Source organism: Lissotriton vulgaris, chromosome 6 (assembly GCF_964263255.1).
Source record: "Lissotriton vulgaris chromosome 6, aLisVul1.2, whole genome shotgun sequence".
Classification (NCBI taxonomy): domain Eukaryota; kingdom Metazoa; phylum Chordata; class Amphibia; order Caudata; family Salamandridae; genus Lissotriton; species Lissotriton vulgaris.
Genome location: NC_141694.1, coordinates 1,804,770,941 through 1,804,791,812, shown reverse-complemented (window position 1 = coordinate 1,804,791,812; position 20,872 = coordinate 1,804,770,941). Strand labels below are relative to the sequence as shown.

General features: G+C 41.1%; 1 protein-coding gene across 1 annotated transcript in view; it reads right to left on the bottom strand.

Moving 5' to 3' along the window:
* Positions 1-1,646: 1,646 nt before the first annotated feature.
* LOC147709541 (fucolectin-4-like) overlaps positions 1,647-20,872 on the bottom strand; it is a 167,813-nt gene continuing 148,587 nt past the window's right edge. The window contains exon 4 of the mRNA XM_086928079.1: positions 1,647-2,202. Coding sequence (XP_086784205.1) covers positions 2,055-2,202 — 148 coding nt within the window. The 3' untranslated portion in view covers positions 1,647-2,054. The remainder of the gene's footprint in view (positions 2,203-20,872) is intronic.

Here is a 20,872-nt window from a genome sequence, read left to right as displayed (position 1 = left end):
TAAGGCTCTGTGCAGGATTACTCATGTCAGGCCAATCCCTCTGGACTGCTACTAGAGCTTGGAAAATATAAGTTGCATTATATGTTGATGTCTCTTTGGCAGGATATTTGTTTGAAGTCAGTATATGTTATACACAGACCCACACAAAATCATACATATAAAGTGTAAGAAAGTGTAAGCAGTAAGAAATGGACTTATTAATTGAGGCTGATGGTAGTACACCACAAGTAATATTATCTCAATCTTGTTCGGTCAAGTTGAAGCATTCAGAAGTTTAAACCTGAACTCAATCCATGGTGGCAATAACACAGAGCAGACATGCTCTACTTAGATAAAATATTTAAAGCATTTAGGAATACCAAAACAGTTAAAAAGTAAAAAACACAACATGTTAAAAATAGTAATTTGATGAGCAAAATGACAAAAATCCAATCAGGTGAACCAGAGATATGAATTGTAGAAGATTTAAGTAAAAATAGTGCCAAGAGGCACAAACTACCAGTGATCTGTGGTCGCTATAGACTGGGACCTTTTGTTTTTCCTTTGGATTTAATCTCTGAAATGTCGCAATGGGGAATAAGACATTTCCAAAATATTTATTAAAAGTCTGACATCACCATTAAGTGGACATTCAATATAGCCTTATAGCCCGCCGTAGAGGGCTATACCGGCTATTAGAGGCCCTCTCCAGCGTTAAAGGCCCCGAGCCGAAGGCGAGGGCCTTTAACAAGGGAGAGGGCCTTTAATAGCGGTATAGCCCATCTACAAAGGTCTATAAGGCTATTAGAACATTCTGTCACTAGAGGACAGAATGTTCTAACAAAAAAAACAAAGCCTTTTGGAAGCGTGAGGGGATTGGAATCCCCTCAGGCTCCCTGAAGCCTTTGTTCATAGCCAGAGCTGTGATCAAAGAAACATTGGAATGTTGGAGCTCCCGGCTTATACCAGCCATTACAAGCCCAGAGCACTCCATTGTTTTCAATGGAGCTCCCAACATTCCAATGTTCTAATAAATATCAAAAATAGTTATTCAATCATTTATTCAGCTGGTCCCTAACTGGATTGAGGAGAATGAATATTTAATATTATTTCCTCAGTGTTTCCCTATGTGGCTGCCAGCTTCCAAACGGTGAAAATAGCTTGTTGGTGCTAATTGCAGTACGGCCATGATAATGTTACATTTCCACATGTCCTTCATTCAACTGCCATGTAACCTGCCTTGTGGGCTACGAGGCTTACATAAAGGTGACATATTAATACTAAAAAAGAAGGGGTTCTCCTTTCAAAAAGAACTATTTTGACAGGATGGGCTGCAGTTTTTAAAACTTAAGTAGCCAGGCTACAGTGGTAAGCCTGACGTCATGTTTGCATGATCATACTACTGGATGGTAAAGTAGTTCTGCATTCCATTTTACTTTCCATGCCATGGGAAAATTGTGGGCTACACAAACTATTGTCTTTCAGGAGAGTTAAATATGCCAATGAGGGCTTAGCCAACTTGACATTTTTTGTGGGTCAGACCATAAGCTCTGGACAGCAGTATCTCAGTGTGCAGAGTCTAAAAACTAACATTAAAATAAAACACTAGAAATGGGATTGGCACACTAAAAGGGGTTGTTTCTCATACACAGGACAAGACAAATAGGTTGCATTGTGTTAACATTTATTACCATCTAGTATAGCCACTGAAAAGTTTGCGTTTTGGTGTCTCACATTCCGTATTCAGTTTGTGGTTACATTACGAATACATGCATTACAGAATACATCTAATACAATAGAAAACCCTTTACAGCTATTTATTAATTGAATTAAACTGAAAGAAACACTTCAACATATTTTTTAATCAAATTAAGAAAAATGAAGAACATAGAAATGAATAACAAATATTTTAGTGCAGTAATTTGAATTAGCAGTTTGTTTCAGCATTTTCAGAACAACTCGTGTGTGTTCAATGCATTGATTCAATAGCTCACTAATATGCACATTTCTGTGTAAGTTTAATTGAATGTAGCTAATGGGGATTTGATGAAATCTCTTTATTTGCCTTCATTTTCTCATTCCTGTTCAGCAAAGACCTGTACTTCACAAAGCGTGAGGAACTCCTTTCGGCCTCGTATAACGACGTTCACATAACGGCCCACCATTCCATTGCAATCAAAGGTCTCGGTAGTACCAGCTGGGATACTGGAAACGTGGCCGCACCTGGGGAACCAATAAAAAGACAAATCCGAATTAACTCATTTTTGAAACAACCAGCCTTCCTGTGTTTCATTAATGTATCCAAAAGCTGTTTCAGGCCAACACTGACAAAGAGATTAGGTTTGATTCTTGAATTGTTCCAACAGAGAGAATCATGACATACATGCACACATAGAGCAGGCACACGAAAATAGTCATATGTAAATCATTTTCTTCTTCAAGTGACATCAGGGTCTAACTGCGACAATATAGAGGCCCAGGCATTAAAATAAAATTGATCCCCCATTAATGAAGATAGGTAAAGAATATGGCCCATGTTCGTAAATTGGGGCAGTTTTGAACTTTTAAAGACATGCTGTGTAAGTGTTTCGCAAGGTGTACAAGATTGCATGGATTTGAGCTCACTACAGGCAATGTTTCATTTATCATCAGGGAAATCAACAGTAAAAATCGGCCCAGCAGACCACAAAACAGGTCCAAAATCAGCAAAACAAGCATTGGCAAGGTCAAACTGTCTGTATTAAAAGAATTGTGTATGATAATGTGAAGCATTACAAGTAAATAGCATGGCAATTAATATGTATTTGTGTAGAAGCAAAGGATGGTGAAATATTTAACGAGGTTGGTTAAAAGGTCATGTGAAAGTTGCATTGTCAAGCCAGACCTAAAAATCCATGTAGGTTAAAGACTGCTCTCCTCCTATCTGTGGTGCTGCCAGAGTACCACAACATCAATTATCTAGTTATCTAAGACACTTTAATAGCATTACAATGTTGTGTGTGCCACTGAAAGTCCAACTGAGGCTTCTGGATAAATCAACAAAATGATCACAGCTATCTTGAGGGCCTGCACTTTTTTGTTGAGGCACACAACTTCTGTCCAACCAAAACATGCACTCCTGGCCCCAACACATGGTAGGAGCCAAAGCCCCTCACTAGTAATTCTCATATATTTGTCTGTTGACAGCAGCGTTTTCATGCCAGACCATAAAAACCAGCCCACACACTGACATGTCAGACCAACCCATTAGGCATTCCCTGGTTGCCCTATAGGCCAATACAACCCTGACTGACATACATTCGAAATTACACACACACAAGTACATTTACAGGGGTCAATGCACAGAGACCAATAGCCGTAAGTAACCCTATAAACCTACATAACTATGCAGCTAAAGAAGTGCATGAGCAAAGCATTGCATGATGGGCAGTGGAGGCAAGGTAAGATACATCAGCGGAGTAGTGGGATATGCAGCAGTGCAGCAGAAGGTCAAAGCAGGTGAACAGAAGGGGATGTTCAGCAAAGCTTTGCTGGAGAGGATCTGAGAGGGGAACTAGGTGGTGTGATCTAGAGTAGCACGCAGCGATATGCATCAGGGGAGCATTGCAACTATTTTGTACCACATGAGCATGTCAGGTGCTGTGCATCAAAGGTCACTAGACTTCATATTGGGATCACTGGGTTTTGTGCATCAGAGTAGCACTAAATAATGTGATGCAATGTAGCTGTAGAAGCTCAAGGTGAATATGTATTGGTGTCGAATTGTGATGTAAAATGTAGATACAAACTGATGAACAAGTTACTTACCTTCAGTAATGCCTTACCTAGTAGATACTTTATCTAGCCACAGATTCCTTACCTTAAAATATTACCCAGGTGTCAGACTGAATCCGAAAAAACATTAGCAGTGTCCATGCGCCCCTGTTGGTGGTGTCGTTCGGCTCTGCGTGAAATTGTCATCATCATCATCATCCATGAGGGAAGTGACATGTGCAGTGACTATATAATCGTCACTCCAGCATGCTGGCCTCAGTTCTTGCCTTTTTTTCCTTACCACAAACACAGACCAAACTGAAAAGAAATTAGTAGTGTGCCAGTATGAAGTCCAAAAGGATCTCTTAAGTGTTAGATACACAGTTAACAGAACAGGGAGGATGGGGGAACCGGTAGGGAATCTGCGGCTAGATAGTTGTAGTAATCTATCTTTTATGTCTATTACTGTGCATGCTCCCATATTGTCATTCCTCTCCTATGGTTACAGAATGTTTATGTTGGAACATTCCTTGTGTATTCTGGTTTGGCAGTTTCCTGGGAGCTGTTGGGACTAATGGTCATTAAACTACATCTGACCTACCTATTGATGTGTATTTGGTGTTACTTCAAATTGGCGACGAGGACTGACCATTAGTACCATATACCCACGTGTGTTGCAGCTTCACCTACCACTGGATACTTTCCTATGAATTTGATGCTGTTGCCAAGTGTGCCGTTAGAGTCAATGGAAAAAATTGGTGGAATCTTTCCCATATTTATAAATTGCCTGAGAAGGTTATTTCACAAATGGGTATTGATGGAAGTGATGAGAAAGAAAATCCTAACAGCAATTGCAAGCTTGAGTATATTCCACCGAGGAGGAGTAATAGGATTCGGATTCAACCTAGACGGATGGATTTATGATGTTCTCCTGTATTTATACTTATGGAAGGAATAGTAGGATCTGTGTGAAATTCTTGTGATTTTCTTGTTTTATTATATTCTCATTTTTCTCCCTTTTCTTCTCTTTCTAACTCATCATTTTCCTGTTTATTACGTTTTAGGTTACAGTTATTACGTTTATATTGCATATCTGTTTTTATTTAGTTTAGAAACGAAGGGAGATATTGTAGTAATCTCTCTTTTATGTCTATTACTGTGCAGGCTCCCATATTGTCATTCCTCTCCTATGGTTACAGAATGTTTATGTTGGAACATTCCTTGTGTATTCTGGTTTGGCAGTTTCCTGGGAGCTGTTGGGACTAATGGTCATTAAACTACATCTGACCTACCTATTAACGTGTATTTGGTGTTACTTCAATAGTCTCTACCAGAATGGTAAGTGACTTAGGGGCATATGTATGAAGCCTAATTCACATTCACAACCGAATGGAAAAAAACCTTTTGGGATGTATCATCCCAAAAGGCCCTTGTACAATAGAGAATCACAACATTTGTGATTCCCTATTCTGTGATTCATTTAAGGAATCACAAATTGCGATTCCTTAAATGCAATTCTTGAAAGTACCCAAGTTGTGCGATTTTGCCTTCAAGTTGGTGGTAATTTGCGATTTCTTTAAAAAATGCACCTGGAGCATGTATGTGCGCCACATGTCCACACATGCTCATTTCAGGGGTGCAACAGGGTGTCCTTTTGACACCCTTGCACTCATGAAATTGCATTCGCAATTTGCGGGGACCTAATGGGTACTCACAAATTGGCCCATGGGAATGCATGGTAAGGTATTCCTTCATGGCAAATCGCAATTTGTCATTCCCAATTAAGAGATACATAGGAATCGCAATTAATATTGCGATTCCTATATACATTGCCTTTTGGGAGTCCTTAATAGGGAATCACTAAAGTTTGCTATTAAGGACTCTCAAAACACTTTCTTGATACATATGCCCCTAGTTCATCTGATGAAGACTTCTAGCCTCAGATTCCTTACCATAGAATAGATACCAAAGCATTCTCTCCCCAGAGGTGGGTCTGCTGACTGTTATATCAACAAGTCCTGGAGGACCGAACGGGCAAAAGACTCATCTCCCTGGACCTGACTGTCTAAGCTGTAATCTTTGACAAACGTGTGCATTGATGCCTACATGGCTGCTTGACAGACATCCCGAACAGGGACTCATCTTGCTAACGGAGTGGTTGCAGCCTTAGATCTTGTTGAATGAGCGTGCATGCCCTCATGGTGTTGCTTCTTGGCCATGGTGTAGAAAAGATGATCCATCTAGAGATGGTTCCTTTGTGAGCTGCCTTGCCTTTCTTCATACAGATAGCCCACAAAGAATTGATCGTCCACCTGGGAGTCCTTGATATATTCAATGAAAATGATAGCACCCTTGTTGGGTCCAAAAGGTGGAATCCCTTCTCTTCCTTGGTGGGATGAGGGGGAGCGAAAAAGGTAGGCAATGTTATGGTCTGTCCGACATGGAAAGGGGTAATCACTTTAGGTAAACAAGTGGTACGGGTCCTAAGGACCAAATTGTCTGAGAGAACGGTTGTGTACCGGATGAACTGAAAGAGCCTGCAGAGGATCAACAGGTTTGGTACCACACCACAAGCTACAAATCTGTCCCATCAGCAGGTGTAAATCATTTTCCATGGGGAAAAGGAAGGCTGCCAAGATAATATCACACACTTCAGGAGAGTGATCAAACACCCTCAGCTGTTGCTGCTCAGTCTTCACGCATGTAGGTGAAGAGTTTGCAGGTTCAGGTGCAAGGCCCTGCCCTGTCTCAGTGAAAAATATTGTGGAATGGAAATATCGAGTGCAAGAATTTTGTTGTCATGTATATCGATTTTAAGGTAAGTAATATTTCTTATTAAAATATAAAAGTCATTAATATCGTTTGTCAAAATATAGTTGTTTAAAATACTGTTTTTTAATTATTGTTTTTTAGTATATATTTTAAATGTATATGACACAATATTTGTGTTAATTATTGTTTGTTTCTTACTATATTAGTTGAATTATTAGTAGGTATGACATTTTCTTTATTTAAAATGATGTGTTTTTTATTTCTGTAGCTTGTTGTGGGTGTTATATGTGTATAGGGTGGGAAGTAATTTAATTATCATAAAGTCATGATTATTTTTTAATTAATAATATTTAGTTGATATTTAATTTTGTTAATTGTGTTAATTTGTTTATGTAAATGTTTTTTGAAGGGTTGTGGTGTTTATAGGGGTAAAGGGTGGAAAGTATTTTTTGAAATTAATTAATAATTAGTTATAAATTAATAATTATTATTTAACTGATAATTTATTGTTAATTGAGTAATTCTGTTTATTGTTTAGGTGTGGGCTGTGTGCTTAGAGGGTTAAAGGGTTAGAAGTAATTTATTTTTAATTAATTAATAATTAGTTGTTAACGTGAATTGATTAATTGATAATTAATTATGCTAATTGTGTAATTAATTTGTTTAGGTGTGGGGTATATAGGAATAAAGGGTAGTAAGTAATTTATGTTTTAATATTTAATTAATTGTTAATTAATAATAATTGATAATGTTGTTAGTTTTACATGCTTTGAAAGTTTGGGTTGTGGGTTTTATAGGGTGGGGAATAAAGTATATTATTTTATTTTTAATTACTCGTTAAATACATATAAATATTTAATTGTAAATTGATTAATTTAATTGTGTTCATTCATTTTTAGTAACATTTTAGGTGGGGTCTGTGGGTAAAATATGGGTAAAGGGTGGGAAGTTAATTAATTTCAATGAATTTATATTTAGTTTTTCATAAATTATATTTGTTTTATTGATAAATAATTATGTTAACTGTGCAAGTAAGTCTTTTTTCATGTTGATGTGGGTTGTAAGTTTTGTAGGGGGATGTTGTGGGAAGTAAATTGATTTTACATTTTTATATTAATAAATCTGTATTTTTGTTTGAAAAAAAAAAAATATATATATATATATATATATATATATATATATATATATATATATATATATATATATATATATATATTATATATATATTTTATTTTGTTTAAGATATTTTATTTGTTTTTAATGTTGTACTGACTGGAGCTGGATTTGTAAATTTTACCCCTTCATAATCCAACAGTCCCCTACTGTAGCACTGACTGGAATGAGAATATACATTTCTTTCCCTCCGCATTTCCAACACTTTACCTACTGTTGCACTGACTGGAGTGGGACTATCATTTTTATTTTGTGTTAATTATAATATTTATTGGTGTGTTAAGTAAATTGTAGTATTTTCTAATGTTATATTTTAATTATTTTTATATTTATTCTAGTTAGAATAGTAAACCTTATTTGTGTGTGATGTGCATTTTTTTTACTGTTGTGTTGTGTTCAGTGGGGGTACTTATTTCTATATTTATTTAGTACAAAAATGTTTTTTAATGTAGTGCAAAATGTATATTTATTTATTTGGTTTTAGTAATTTATTTTATGTTGTAATTTATATAAGTGATTTATTATAATAATATAAAAAACATTCTGTATTTTTCATTTGTAAATTATTTGGAATTAAATTGTAAAAAAATGTGTTTACTTTTCATTGTATATTAAATTGGTTTCGTTTTTTAATATATTATGTTTTTTGTATATTTAAATATGTATACATATGTTTCTGATAAAATTAAGTGATTTATGATTTTTTAAATTATATTATTATTTAACATATTTGATTATTTATATTTTTCTACGTATGTTCATATATATGTATATGCATTTACATTTATTAAAGTAAGTTTATTTGTTGTATGTATTAAAATATACTTTTAAATATATTTGATTCTGATAAATTCATGTTAGTATTTAATATTTGTTTATTTTAATATTTTAAAAAATATATATTTAAAAATCGATATTTAAAACAACTATATTTTTGTAAACAATATTTTTTTTGCTCTTTTGTACTTACCCTTTTAAGTATAGACAGTGGATATTTTTGTATCCTTTATTTTGTCCTCTATTTTTTACATCTATTTTTTTTAGGTCAATATTCTGTCACTGAAACCCTGCGAAAGGAGATCCTCCCAAAAGGGTAGCTTGATTAGAGGATAGATATTCATGCTCTGGATTTCGGGATACCAGACTATGCTTGCCCGATCCAGGGCCACTAAGATGACTTGGGCCCGGTCGTCCTTGATCTACTTGAGAACTCTGGATAGTAGTGGTATCGGCGGAAAGACGAATAGGAGTCCTGAGGTCAACTCAAGACAAAATGCATCTCTGAGCAAGAGACACCTTGGAAACTCCAGCGCGTAGAAGTACTAACATTGCACTTTCTCAAACAGATCTAACCAAAGTACTCTCTAATCTTCAAAAAGTCCTTGCACCACCTCAGGATGAAGAGGTCATTCATTATCCATCAGGCATCAACAGTGAGTTTGTCTCCTCTGGCGTTTAGGAGGTGGCACTTACTATCCTTAAATCGTCAAGAGCCAAATCCGCCTTGGCACCGAAAAGGCAAGTCCCATCCAAGGGCATGTCCATAAGGGATACCTAGACATCCTCCTAGAAGCCAGTTGTGTTCAGCAGGCATGACATTGAAACACCACCATGGAAGCAACAACTCTATCCAATGAGTTTGTTGTATCCAATCCACATCTGATGGTGACATTTTTTGCATCCCTCCCATCAGAAATAGTTTAGGAGAGTATGACCTACGCCGCCTCCGGGGACGATGGACAGCACTTGCGCAACTGTATCCAACACAATGTGGGAATAATGGCTCACTAAGCAGGCAGTGTTCACAGATAGCAGCCAGGCTGGTGGAAGAGAACGTATCCAGCCTCTTGGATTTTATATCCATTCTTGTGGTAGGAAATGCTTCAGGATTTATCCTGGAGGTTAAGGCCTGGACCACCAGGCCCACAGAGGCGGCCTGCAGGCAGAGAAAGGCTGGATCCCTGGGGCAGTTTGATAGGGGTGGGAGATGATCCTCTGCATAGGATTGCCTGTGCAGGGCTTGGCCCAGGCTCTGAGCAGAAAACCTGTGAAAGGATCACTAAGGGAGAGCGAGGGTTCTGAGGAGGATATTCTGGGCAGACGCACCTCTATCAAGACAGTGGTCTTGACCTTGACCATGGACAGCTTTAGCTCCAGGACCTCATCCACCATATGGACCACCATTTCAAAAGGAGACTCTTTCTCCATAGCCACTGTGGAAGGAGAGTTAAGTTCAGCAAATAGATGAGGTGTCCAGATTAATGGCATCAGCCAGGTCCTCATACTAGGGGATCGATTCCGATTTGGGAAAAACCGCTCCGAATAGCCGTTCGGAGCGTTTTCCCGTACAAATCGTACCCTGCAACGTCCCGCGTATATACCTCGAAGTATGATTCGTACCAGGAGCCGGACTCCGGATGAATCATACAGAGACCGTACGATTTGAATCCCTGTAAGAGTCTCCATCGGAACCCGCTGTACTTGACATCTGTACGGCTCGCGGCTGGTTTATACGACCCAGCAAGTACGATACGACCCTTTTTTTACGGGAGCTCAAAACAGCCGTAAAAGCAGAGTTCACGCCGAAACAGTTACGGAACGGACCCCCCGGCATACCCCTGTGATCATGGGGGGTACGCACCGTACGGTGTGTATGTGATTGTGAACTTTTCTGTACGAATCGCCCTTACCTGACGTGGACCATACGGATGGCGTCCTGATGCCACGGTCCGGATCGTACTCGTCGGGTCGTATGGCGTGTGTATGAGTCATACGGAGAGGGCTCCAGATACGATTTTTTTACCGGAGCTGAAAACACCGTAAAAGCAGAGTTCGCACAGAAACAGTTATGGAACACCACCCCCGGGTATGGTGCATACCCCCCATGATCGCTGGGGTACGCCCTGTATACCCAGCGTACACGGGGTACGGTGCGTACCGCCCATCATCACAGGGATACGCACCGTACCCCATGTACGCTGGATGTACGGGGCGTACTCCTGCGATCATGGGGGGTACACACCATACCCCATGTATGCTGGGTATACGGGGCGTACCCCTGCGATCATGGGGGTATGCACCATACGTGTGTATGTGATTGTGCGCTTTTCCGTACGAATCGCCCTTACCTGACGTTGACCGTACGGATCGCGCCCTGATGCCCCGGTCCGGATCATACTCGTTGGGTCGTACGGCGTTTGTACGAGTCGTATGGAGAGGGCTCCAGATACGATTCGTACGGACGTTTTTTTACCAGATCGTAATCGACCCCTCGGTGTCATAGAACATGGACTCTGCTAGGTGTCTAGTTTGGGGATCCTCAGCTACCCTATATTCATGTTCTTCAAAGGGACTTTAAGGAACATAGGGCTCCAACTTCAATTCAGGTTGGCTGACCTGATCTGTCCTGGAGTTATTGTCGGAGGGCACCAGTCTGGCTCTGTATCAGTCAGGTATCACAATGCTACTGGAATGGTCCCAAGAAGTGTTCCCAAAGTCGCACCTTGGGCTGATTCAGACCCACCAATGGATCTTGTGGTTCTGACTAGCGCTAAGGGAGGACTCGCCAGGTGAGCTCATTCGGAGACCCTACTGAACCCTTGGGGCCCGAAGGCGCTCCAAAAGGATTCAACTGCCCAAAATTATGCTCATGGACTCTTAAAATTCTATTAGATGAATGGAAGTCGCTCCACCTCTTGGAAACCCATAAAAAATGGCCCAGACCCATTGCCAGATGCCTGCGCCACAGGAACAACAGGGAGCAGGGCTATGATCTGTGTCATCATTCCTTTGAGCTACTTGAAGAATGGGAGCGATACGGAGAAGTTGAAGAGCTCTTTGACTTTTTTGACTTCTTGTTGTGGGACTCACCTGAAGAATTCTGGGTTTGTGTCGAAGATTGATGTGAGTAACTCCCTGAGCAGTCCCAAGACCTCCCAAATGAACAGGGCCTGGAGTCATGCAGAGTCATGTGATGAGCGGCCAATAGCTTCATGGCCCACTCGCGGATGGCTTTGGGGTCCATTGCCTTGCACTTAGCGCTGGCCATGGAGTTGTGGTCCCACTTCAGGCACCACAGAAACACAAAGTCAGAGGTCAGTCACAGACATCTGCGTAGTGCAGCTCAAAGAGGACATTCACAGCAGGCATGCAGTTGCCGCACTAAAGGCAAACCCATCTATGCACGTCCTCACATGGACAGCACCCAAAGTCAGGAATCCTAGTCCTTTCACCTCTCCCCACAGTTACACATCCACCAGCATGCATTGATGCCACACCACCCCCCTTCACCGGCACTAGCTGCTGCCTCACCTGTGACACCACACCCACTCGCACAACTACCACATACCTCTCTCACAATCAATTTGCATGCACTCTCCTCACACGTGCTTGCTGTGCAAACATGCCACTAAAGTCCGGGACTTGATCAGCTTTCTCGCACCTGACATCATTTTCCTCACAAAACCTGGCTCAACCCAGCAGCCGCTCAACAATGCCACCACCATACCAGAAGGATGCAAGCTCACCCATCGAAATCTTGTCAAAACTCCAGCGGTGGAATCGCCATCATTCAAAGGGATTCCCTCATATGCACCAAAACAAATGACCACACCTTACCTTCCATTAAACACCTCATCTTCGGAATCAAAACAGACAATAAAATCACCATCAAGAGCACCCTACCCTAATGCCTGCCAGGGCCCCGCAACATCTTCTGCGATTTCATCACCAACTTTATCGCCCCTCTCACTATTGGCTCCAAGGACTACATCCTCCTAGGTGACCACAACTTCCACCTCGATGCTGAAAATGACCCAAACTCCATCAAACTCATAAACAGTATCAACAGCATTGGGGTCACCCAGATTGTTAAGGACCCCACCCACAGTGTAGGACACACTCTCAACCCCATCTTCACTTCCAGTGACAAAGTGCACTATAGCCTACTCTCTCATCAACACCACCCCAAGCCTCCACCTGCCACCCGATCCAACTTTGCAAGCCGCAGTTAGACTAAACATCCAAAAGTGATTTGACTAATGCCCTTGCACTCCACCCGCCTAAGCACCACCACAATGTGAACCAAGACATCAAAAGCTTCAACTTCTGGATCACATACTGCACAAATATCATCACTCCATCAAGAAAACCACACGAAGATCCCCTCAACAGGCTAGCTGGTACACTGAGGTCATCAGAACCACCAAGCACCACTGCAAACTCCTCGAAAGAAGATGCTGTACTACTAAAGACACTATTCAGCACACAAACTTGACTATCTACAAATACGTAAGACCTAAAAGATAGCCCTGATGTCACGCTTAAAAGATTGGTCCAACAACGATAAAGAACTGTTTCGCATCGTCAAGGAATTCAGCAACACTGCAGCCAAACCCACAACATAACCCCATTTCAGAACTTCTGTGATGACCACGCAAACTTCTTCCAAGACAAGATTGCCAAGATCTACAGGAAATTTGACATCCAACCCAATCTCAAGGACTTCCTTGATGAAAAGAACTGCACACACACAAACAAGCCCCCTCCAACCTACCCTCATATGACTACCTGGAGTCAAGTCTCCACTCAGGAAACCATCACTATCATGAAATCAGTTTTCTCAGGGCCCCCTTTATACCTCTGCCCCCATGGACATGGACACGACTGAAGTCCTCATCTTCAGCACCAAATAATCCCAGTGGAACGTCTCATGGTGGCCTAACAAACTCCGACCCGCCCCAACCCCAACCGAACACGGTAGGAACCTCTGCATCAATTTGGACAACAAACTCACCATGAAATCTCAAGTCAGAGCCGTAGCCTCTGCCTGCTTCAAGTGTCTCCCCAAAGCACCAGATGCACCATCTCCCAGGTCCTCATCACCAGCTTTCTATACTACGGAAATGCACTCTAATTAGGAAATAGACGCACACCTCATCTAAGACTAAAGACCATCCAGAACGCCACTGCAAAACTCATCTTAGACCTCCTGAATCACACACCACCCCTACCTCAGAGAACTTCACTGGCATTCAAGGCCCCACATGACTTCGATTCCACCTACATCAACCACTGCCTGAATACCACCAGAGAACTCTGCTTCTCCACACTCACACTGACCGACACCCACCACATTCCCCTCAGCATAAAGGGAGGACCTGCCTTCTCCAACCTCACAGCCAAGAACTGGAAAAGAATTAACTCTCCCTGCACCTGAGGACCTCTCTAACCTTTCAGGATTTATGAAGAACGCTGGAGACCTGGCTGTCCAACTGACCTCTTGGTCGGTAAATGTAAATGCCATGGTACTTATAGGGCGCACTGTCACCAGACGGTCACCTTGCGGTGTCGCCTATTCGGCTTCCTGGCACTGATACTCATACCACTGTGGAACCCCTCCTGGCTTTCCCTGTGAAGTGTCCACTCCTGGGCACCCCCAGGGTGAAGCCAGGCATCTTTAGTGCTGTTGGGGCCGGTGTGGAGGCTAAGCGAGGTATTGCCCAGAGTTGCAGCGTGGGGCCCGTGATTAGAATAGGCACCGAGGCGAGAAATAACAGGTCCCAGGAAATTGAGCCTGAGACCCCGCCGAGGTGGGAATCGAACCCTGGTCCCTGGCCAGAACTCTGCATCAGGGTCTGCCGCTCTAACCATTGAGCCACACTCCTCCACCTGGCTGTCCAACTGACCTCTTGGTCCGTGCCAGTGCCTGGATACCCTCAGTGGTGACAAGCTGCACTGTACAAATCGGTTGATATGTTTAATATTTGTGCCCAATTACATACCACTTTATAGAAAATTAACTTTGGGAAATCCAAATATTTTTGGAAACAGATGTACGTGCTTGATTTACAGAGGTTATGCACAAGTTGGCTATTGCATGAGGATAATAATTTAAAAGGCCACAATCTAACATTTAGATGCAATACCTGCCACGATGTATAAATTCTCAGGAAGTCTTAATTCTAGCTAACAAATTCCATAACTCTTAAATTTGTACAGATGACTTCAGTTAACTCCAGGAATGTAATGCTGGTGCGCCACATCTAAAGAGCCATCTTAAGAATGTTTGAGGTCCTGGGCCTGAAGCTTTTTTTGGGGCTACTTATATGACGGATTCATTGACTAGGGCCTAATTTGGTGTCGGCGGATGGGTAACTCAGTCACAGTGGTGAAGGGTAGCCCATCCACCAAAATCTAAATCCCATTATATCCTATGGGATTTATATCTCAGCTGATGGGTCATCCGCCACTGTTGTGACAAAGTAGCACGCCCACCAAGATCTAAATCAGGCCCCAAATTTGTAGAAGAATAAGCACTTACGCATGGTAAGTAAAAAAGCTTTTAAATATTGTGTGCGTATTTGTGAGAATGTGTTTCTGTGAGAGAGAAAATGTGTATGTGTGAGCATGTTGGTGTGTGTGAGTGAAGGTGAGGGAATCAGTGAAGGAATGAATCAAGTGAGTTGGAATAGATCATAGAAAGAGTGCTTACGAGTAAGAATGAACAAATGTGTGTGAACGAGAGAAAGTGAGTGTTTTTTTTTTCCGCTTCTAGGTCATCAGAAAAAAAAATGTGTGACCATTTTTTAATACTTTTAGGCGCGCTGGTTCTTGCAAAAAAGCGTTACCACCCATGGCCTTTATTGGATCAATAAATTGTCTTAACTTCCAGCCCTTCTCCATGGTAATTTTAATAAGTCTGATCTGACAAAAAAAGTTATTGACTTTGTAGTGACTGGTTTATTGGATCGGGCTTTCAGCAACACCGCCTGCCTTAACAGAAATGTACCCATATAAATCAAAACAAGCCGGAGTATTGATTATTTTTGTTGCGTTGGACTAAGAGTAATCTGTGAACCCTTTGCAGCTGCAAGTCTCAATCCCAGTCTGATAAATCAGGGAATGCTTTTTGGAAAAACTGCACCATAAACGCTCTCGGATCTCCACCCTCAGCCCCTTCTGGTATGCCAAAGACTCAGAGATTTTGTCTTCTTTGTCGGTTTTCCATGTCCTCAATTTTATTTTGCAAATTTGCTATCTGAATCTTGTGTTTGTTCATACATGTCTGTGTATGACTAGAGAGTTCCTCAGTATCTACAAGACTTTGTTGTAGCTCTGTCACCTCTTGTGTGAGACCCCCTAGATTGTTTTCCAAAGTGTTTAAAGACTGCTGCATTGTATCTTTATGTGCACGCATTTGCATGTAGTGTTGCTGAGATTCATGTCTCTGTTCATTGAGGAGTTGGACAACCATATTAAGTGATTCATCTTCCTTAGTGGCCCCTGTCTCAGTTATAGTCTGCGGTTGAAAGTCTGTTTCATTCAGACCCGTATTCAGGCTATCTATATTACCTATAGTACCATTAGTATCATGTATAGCCAGGGGGTGTTTTGATCAGACATATTTGATATACAGCTGTCAAGTGTATCTGTATGTGCACTCTTGAGCTGGGTTTCTTTAGGCGCTCCTTCCCCACGAACTGTCCCCTGATAGCCGTAGTACCATCGTATTTACCACACCTTTGGCTTGCACTCATTTTCTTATAGGGCTGTTATCGGCAATAGTTTTAGCTTTTGCTCCGCTTTGCATTTGTGTGGTTTTTTAAAATGTTTTCCTCGATTTATCTTTGAAATTTTTTGCAGCAGAGCCTTTCATATTCTGGATTTTCCCGGGAATGACTTACTCAGCCTCTTCGAAATCATTGTTGAATTCAGAGTCAATTTGTGAGTCATCCCCTACAGTAACTCTATCTATAGCTATGTGTTGTGCCTTATGTTATTCCCTTGCCTGCTGCTCAGCCAGTATGTATGTGATGTCTGTGTGGAATGTTGAATGTTGGATGACAGAGTGAATAGAATGTTAGTGTGCCTGGTGTGGATGTGGAATGACAGTTGATGAGAGAGGGCTGAGCAGTGACAATCCTGCTCCTGGTGGGGTTTTCCTCCTATACATCGTATTTGAAATAAAGAGCTTCAAGAAACTACATGACCATTCATCATTTCATTCACTACATTTTGGCGACGATTGAAGAACTCACAGCGTGCTACATCCTATTTACAAGGTACCTTCAAGCAATACTACCCTAAAGAGAAGAATTCAATTAAGGTAAAGGACTTTTAAATTATTAAAATTTTCTTCATGCTACCTGGCACTCCAAAACCCCACCAGTGACCCCAAAATCGGTCGCCCTAAACTCTCATATGTGCCAGATCTAGCTCAAGGTCAAAAACCCATAAGACTTGTTTGACCTTTAAATTTAAAGACTCTCGCTTTCTTGCTACCAAGCAGAAGGGAAAACGTTTGGTTTTCATTTGAAATTCTGATGTGAGGAAGTCTGAGAGGAAAATATTTTTAAAAGAATGACTCATGAGGATAATACAGTTTGCTGCAAAGGGAAAAAGGAAACAAGTGTTTTCCATTGAAAAACGTGTGCTTTTCATTTTAAATATTCAGATGTGAAGAAGTTTGAGAGGAAGAAATTTTAAAAGTGTCCAAAATACAATTTGCTGCTAAGAAGAAAAACGAGTCATTTCTATTGAAAAACGGGTGATTTTCATTAACATTTAATCGTGTGGAAGTCTGTAGTTAATTTGGTAAGATTAGATGAGCTACCTTACTTTCCAACTGCCAACTGCCTTGATCTTTCACACGGAGAGCTCCTTCCACGGTGAAGCCACCCTGCTTATGATGACGTATGGGAATCTTTGCCTGCGTCTGGTCGTGAGGAGTGCGTGTCACGTCATGACTATCTTTGCCAGCCATCTTCTTCTTCATTTCCATGGTAACCGGAAACAATGCTACGTCACCCATTTTGCGGAGCGCATTCCTCTGACACTCTGCCAGCGCTCGCATTTCACAGGTCACAGGTTCCACTCTTCTGACACGCTTCTTCTAGTTGGATGTCGGCTCGTTTTCATGTATGACGCCAAGCGCATGAAGAGCAATGAAAGAGCACGAGCACGAACACATTTGGGTTTCTGGACTTTACATGGTGAGAGAGGCGAAAGCGTTTTTAAAAGGAGTCTCAAATATTGCCGGTTTCTGTCCATTTCTTTTAACGTGGACATGTCGAGCCTTGAGGAGTTGCAGCAGATGAAGCACCGACGAGACAAAATTCCTTCTTCGTGCCATCTGTTTAGTTTTTGGTTAGTTTAGTTATGGTTTTACTGCCATCTGCTGGATTAAATCGGTACTCTACTTGTCATTGCTTCATGGAGCTCATATTTATACATGGGGGCTCATTTTCTTACTACTTATAGGTTATGTTATAGGTATTTCGGCAATTTAAATAACACTGTAAGGCTTTAGTAACTGATACAGTTATATCACTAAGACTGCAATGTTTTATTATTTATACAGCAATTCATTTTGGGCTGCTTTTCTGTTAATAAGGTTGCAGTGATGTTTAAATAATTTATACAGCAATTTATGTAGGTGTTTTATTTAAAAGTAATTCTTACAGTAGTTCTGCATTCATTATAGTCTGTGTTACTTCCAATGCTAATTCAGTAATTCATATAGTCCGTATTACGTTTGATGCTTCATACAGTAATTCTAGTGTGTGTTACTTTCAATGCTTTTTACACTAATTCATATAAGTCTGTTATATGTTTATGCTTCATACAGCTGTTCAAGTATGCCTATGGTTCCTTCAATGCTTTGTACAGTGATTCAAGACGGTATTACTTTCAATGCTTGGTACAGCAATTCGGTATTACTTTCAATGCTTGGTACAGCAATTCAAGTGAATCTGTATTACTTTCAATGCTTGATACAGCAGTTAGTCTGTATTACCTTTATGATTTTATTAATTGTTGTTATTAACATGGTACGAATTTAGTGGTGCAAATTTACCTTCATGATTGATGCTTCTTGTGACTGCTGGTACTGTAAGTTTAAGGTTATTTTTTCGTAGGGTTGTTTAGAGCTGGTCTCTATACTTATTCAGTGTGGGTGTGCGCGCGCCCTTCCTACTGTTTTTACCCTACGTAATCTTTGTACCTTTCTTCTACTGTGCCTTCTTTGCAGTTATTCTATACATACATTGGTACTATTGCATTTTACAATTTTATTGTTCCCAAGGGAAGGGGATGTGTTTAGCTATATTTGCTTAGTCTATTCTCTCAATTTCTCTTTTGCACTCTTCCTTTGCTGTTCTTTTCTTGCTGCTTATCCTTACTCAGTCTCCCTTTCTCTTATCTTTGATATTCTGGTCTTATTTTGTAAATACATATATATTGCAAGTTTTATCTTTTGGTTCCTTGTATATTGCTATGTATTGTATTATTGTGTTTTATTTCCTTTGAAGAAAAGGGGATATGTTGTGCCTTATGTTATTCCCTTGCCTGCTGCTCAGCTAGTATGTATGTGATGTCTGTGTGGAATGTTGAATGTTGGATGACAGAGTGAATAGAATGTTAGTGTGCCTGGTGTGGATGTGGAATGACAGTTGATGAGAGAGGGCTGAGCAGTGACAATCCTGCTCCTGGTGGGGTTTTCCTCCTATACATCTTACTTGAAATAAAGAGCTTCAAGAAACTACCTGACCATTCATCATTTCATTCACTACACTATGCATAGCTCCTCCCCCGGCTTTTGTGTCATGCTTGGCCCCGAGTTATTAGGGTAGAGTTGTTCATGGTTGGTACAAGTGGATGATATTGGTATTAATATGTCCGGACAATTAAGTAAATCATCCCTACATAGAGTATCGGGTAGTTCTGTAAGCCCTTCAGCTATAGATGAGGTTATGGTTTTATTTTTGGCAATTGTTAGCAGTGCTTTGTTATCCGTAACGCCATCTGTATCTTTATCTTTATCTTTATTGAGTTCTGTCTCTACCCCAACACCCCTTATCAAAATATTAGTCAGTTCCACTGTGGTTTCAGTTAACTCTTTAACAGGAATTCGATTTAAGAGTGAAACAGCGGTTGCACTACAAGGCAAGTCTTTAGAGGTCAAATTTTTGCCCTGTTGCCCAATCGAGGTAGCAGTATTGTTGCTACTAGGCATTTGGGCATTCTCGTTTCCACCCTTGCTGCCCACATCTGCAACTATTTTTAGAGGTGGTAGTGTTGGGGGTTTAATCAGAGGCAAGCCTGCTCTTTCAGTTGTTTCATTTACCAAGTTGTTAGCTTCTTCGGCTGCCACATTCTTACCAACTTTTGTGGATTGCGTCGGATTTTTGGGCGCCATCTCCCTATATTGAAAGTGTTGTATCCTTGTCTGCACAATTTGCTCCACACTAAATTTTGCAGGGCAGGAGACTGGATAGATGATAGTAGAAGCAAACAGAAGTGGCTCTGAGTGACCTGGAGTTTTCAACAAAGACGGATATTTCGCCCGAAGCAGCAGCCATGCACGAGTCCCGTTCAATCGCAGCATCCGAAGGTTTCACCTCTTATCTTTATATCTCAGTGTCTTACACAGCGCCTAGGCTTTTTCCCCTCCACTTCACTTCAACGGAAGTTAGTCGTAGTTAGTTGTAGTTAATTATTTAACCACCTTACAGTATTACCTAGCAGTGGCAGTATAGCTGTATAGCTGCATAGCTGTGTAGCAGTAATAGTATAGCAGTATAGCAATATAGCAATGTAAAGGTGCAAATGTATGGCTGAGGTATAGCAAAGGTGTGGCAAAGGTGTGGCTGCAGAGTAGCCCAGATATCCAGATGCTCGGTTTCGCAAAAAAAAAAAAGAGCAGGGTTTCTTTCCCCCCTCTTTTAGCTGCGTCTTTTTAGCCTTCAGACCACCTGTATACCTCCATACAGTCTATATAGTCGCAAACCTCAGTTGATAACCGGAAAATAGCCAATGAAAAGCAGGTAAGTAGTAGGAGACGGCCAAAAGTGTCCAAAAATGTCCAAGAAAATCAAGAAAAGAAAAAAAAAGGGGGGGTGTCTGCTCTTCGCTTCACCACCGTTCCCCCCTCGGTTAAATATGGCCTTACAGACAGCTGCAGTAGAACTATGCAGATTAACTTCATGCAAGCTTAGTCTCTAGGATTTTACCTTTCCGTCTGTCTTCCAGCTGTAAAGCCCCCCCAAGGAGGTTTTTAGCAGGTTCTTTTTTTCCGCTTCAGCTTCCTGCTTCAGTGTCCCGGCGTCTCTCGCCTTCGCAGGTTGCCGGTCTCAATCCGGTCCTCTATTCTCCGGGTCTGACCTACGATTCACGCTGCAGCCCCCCGACACGCCAC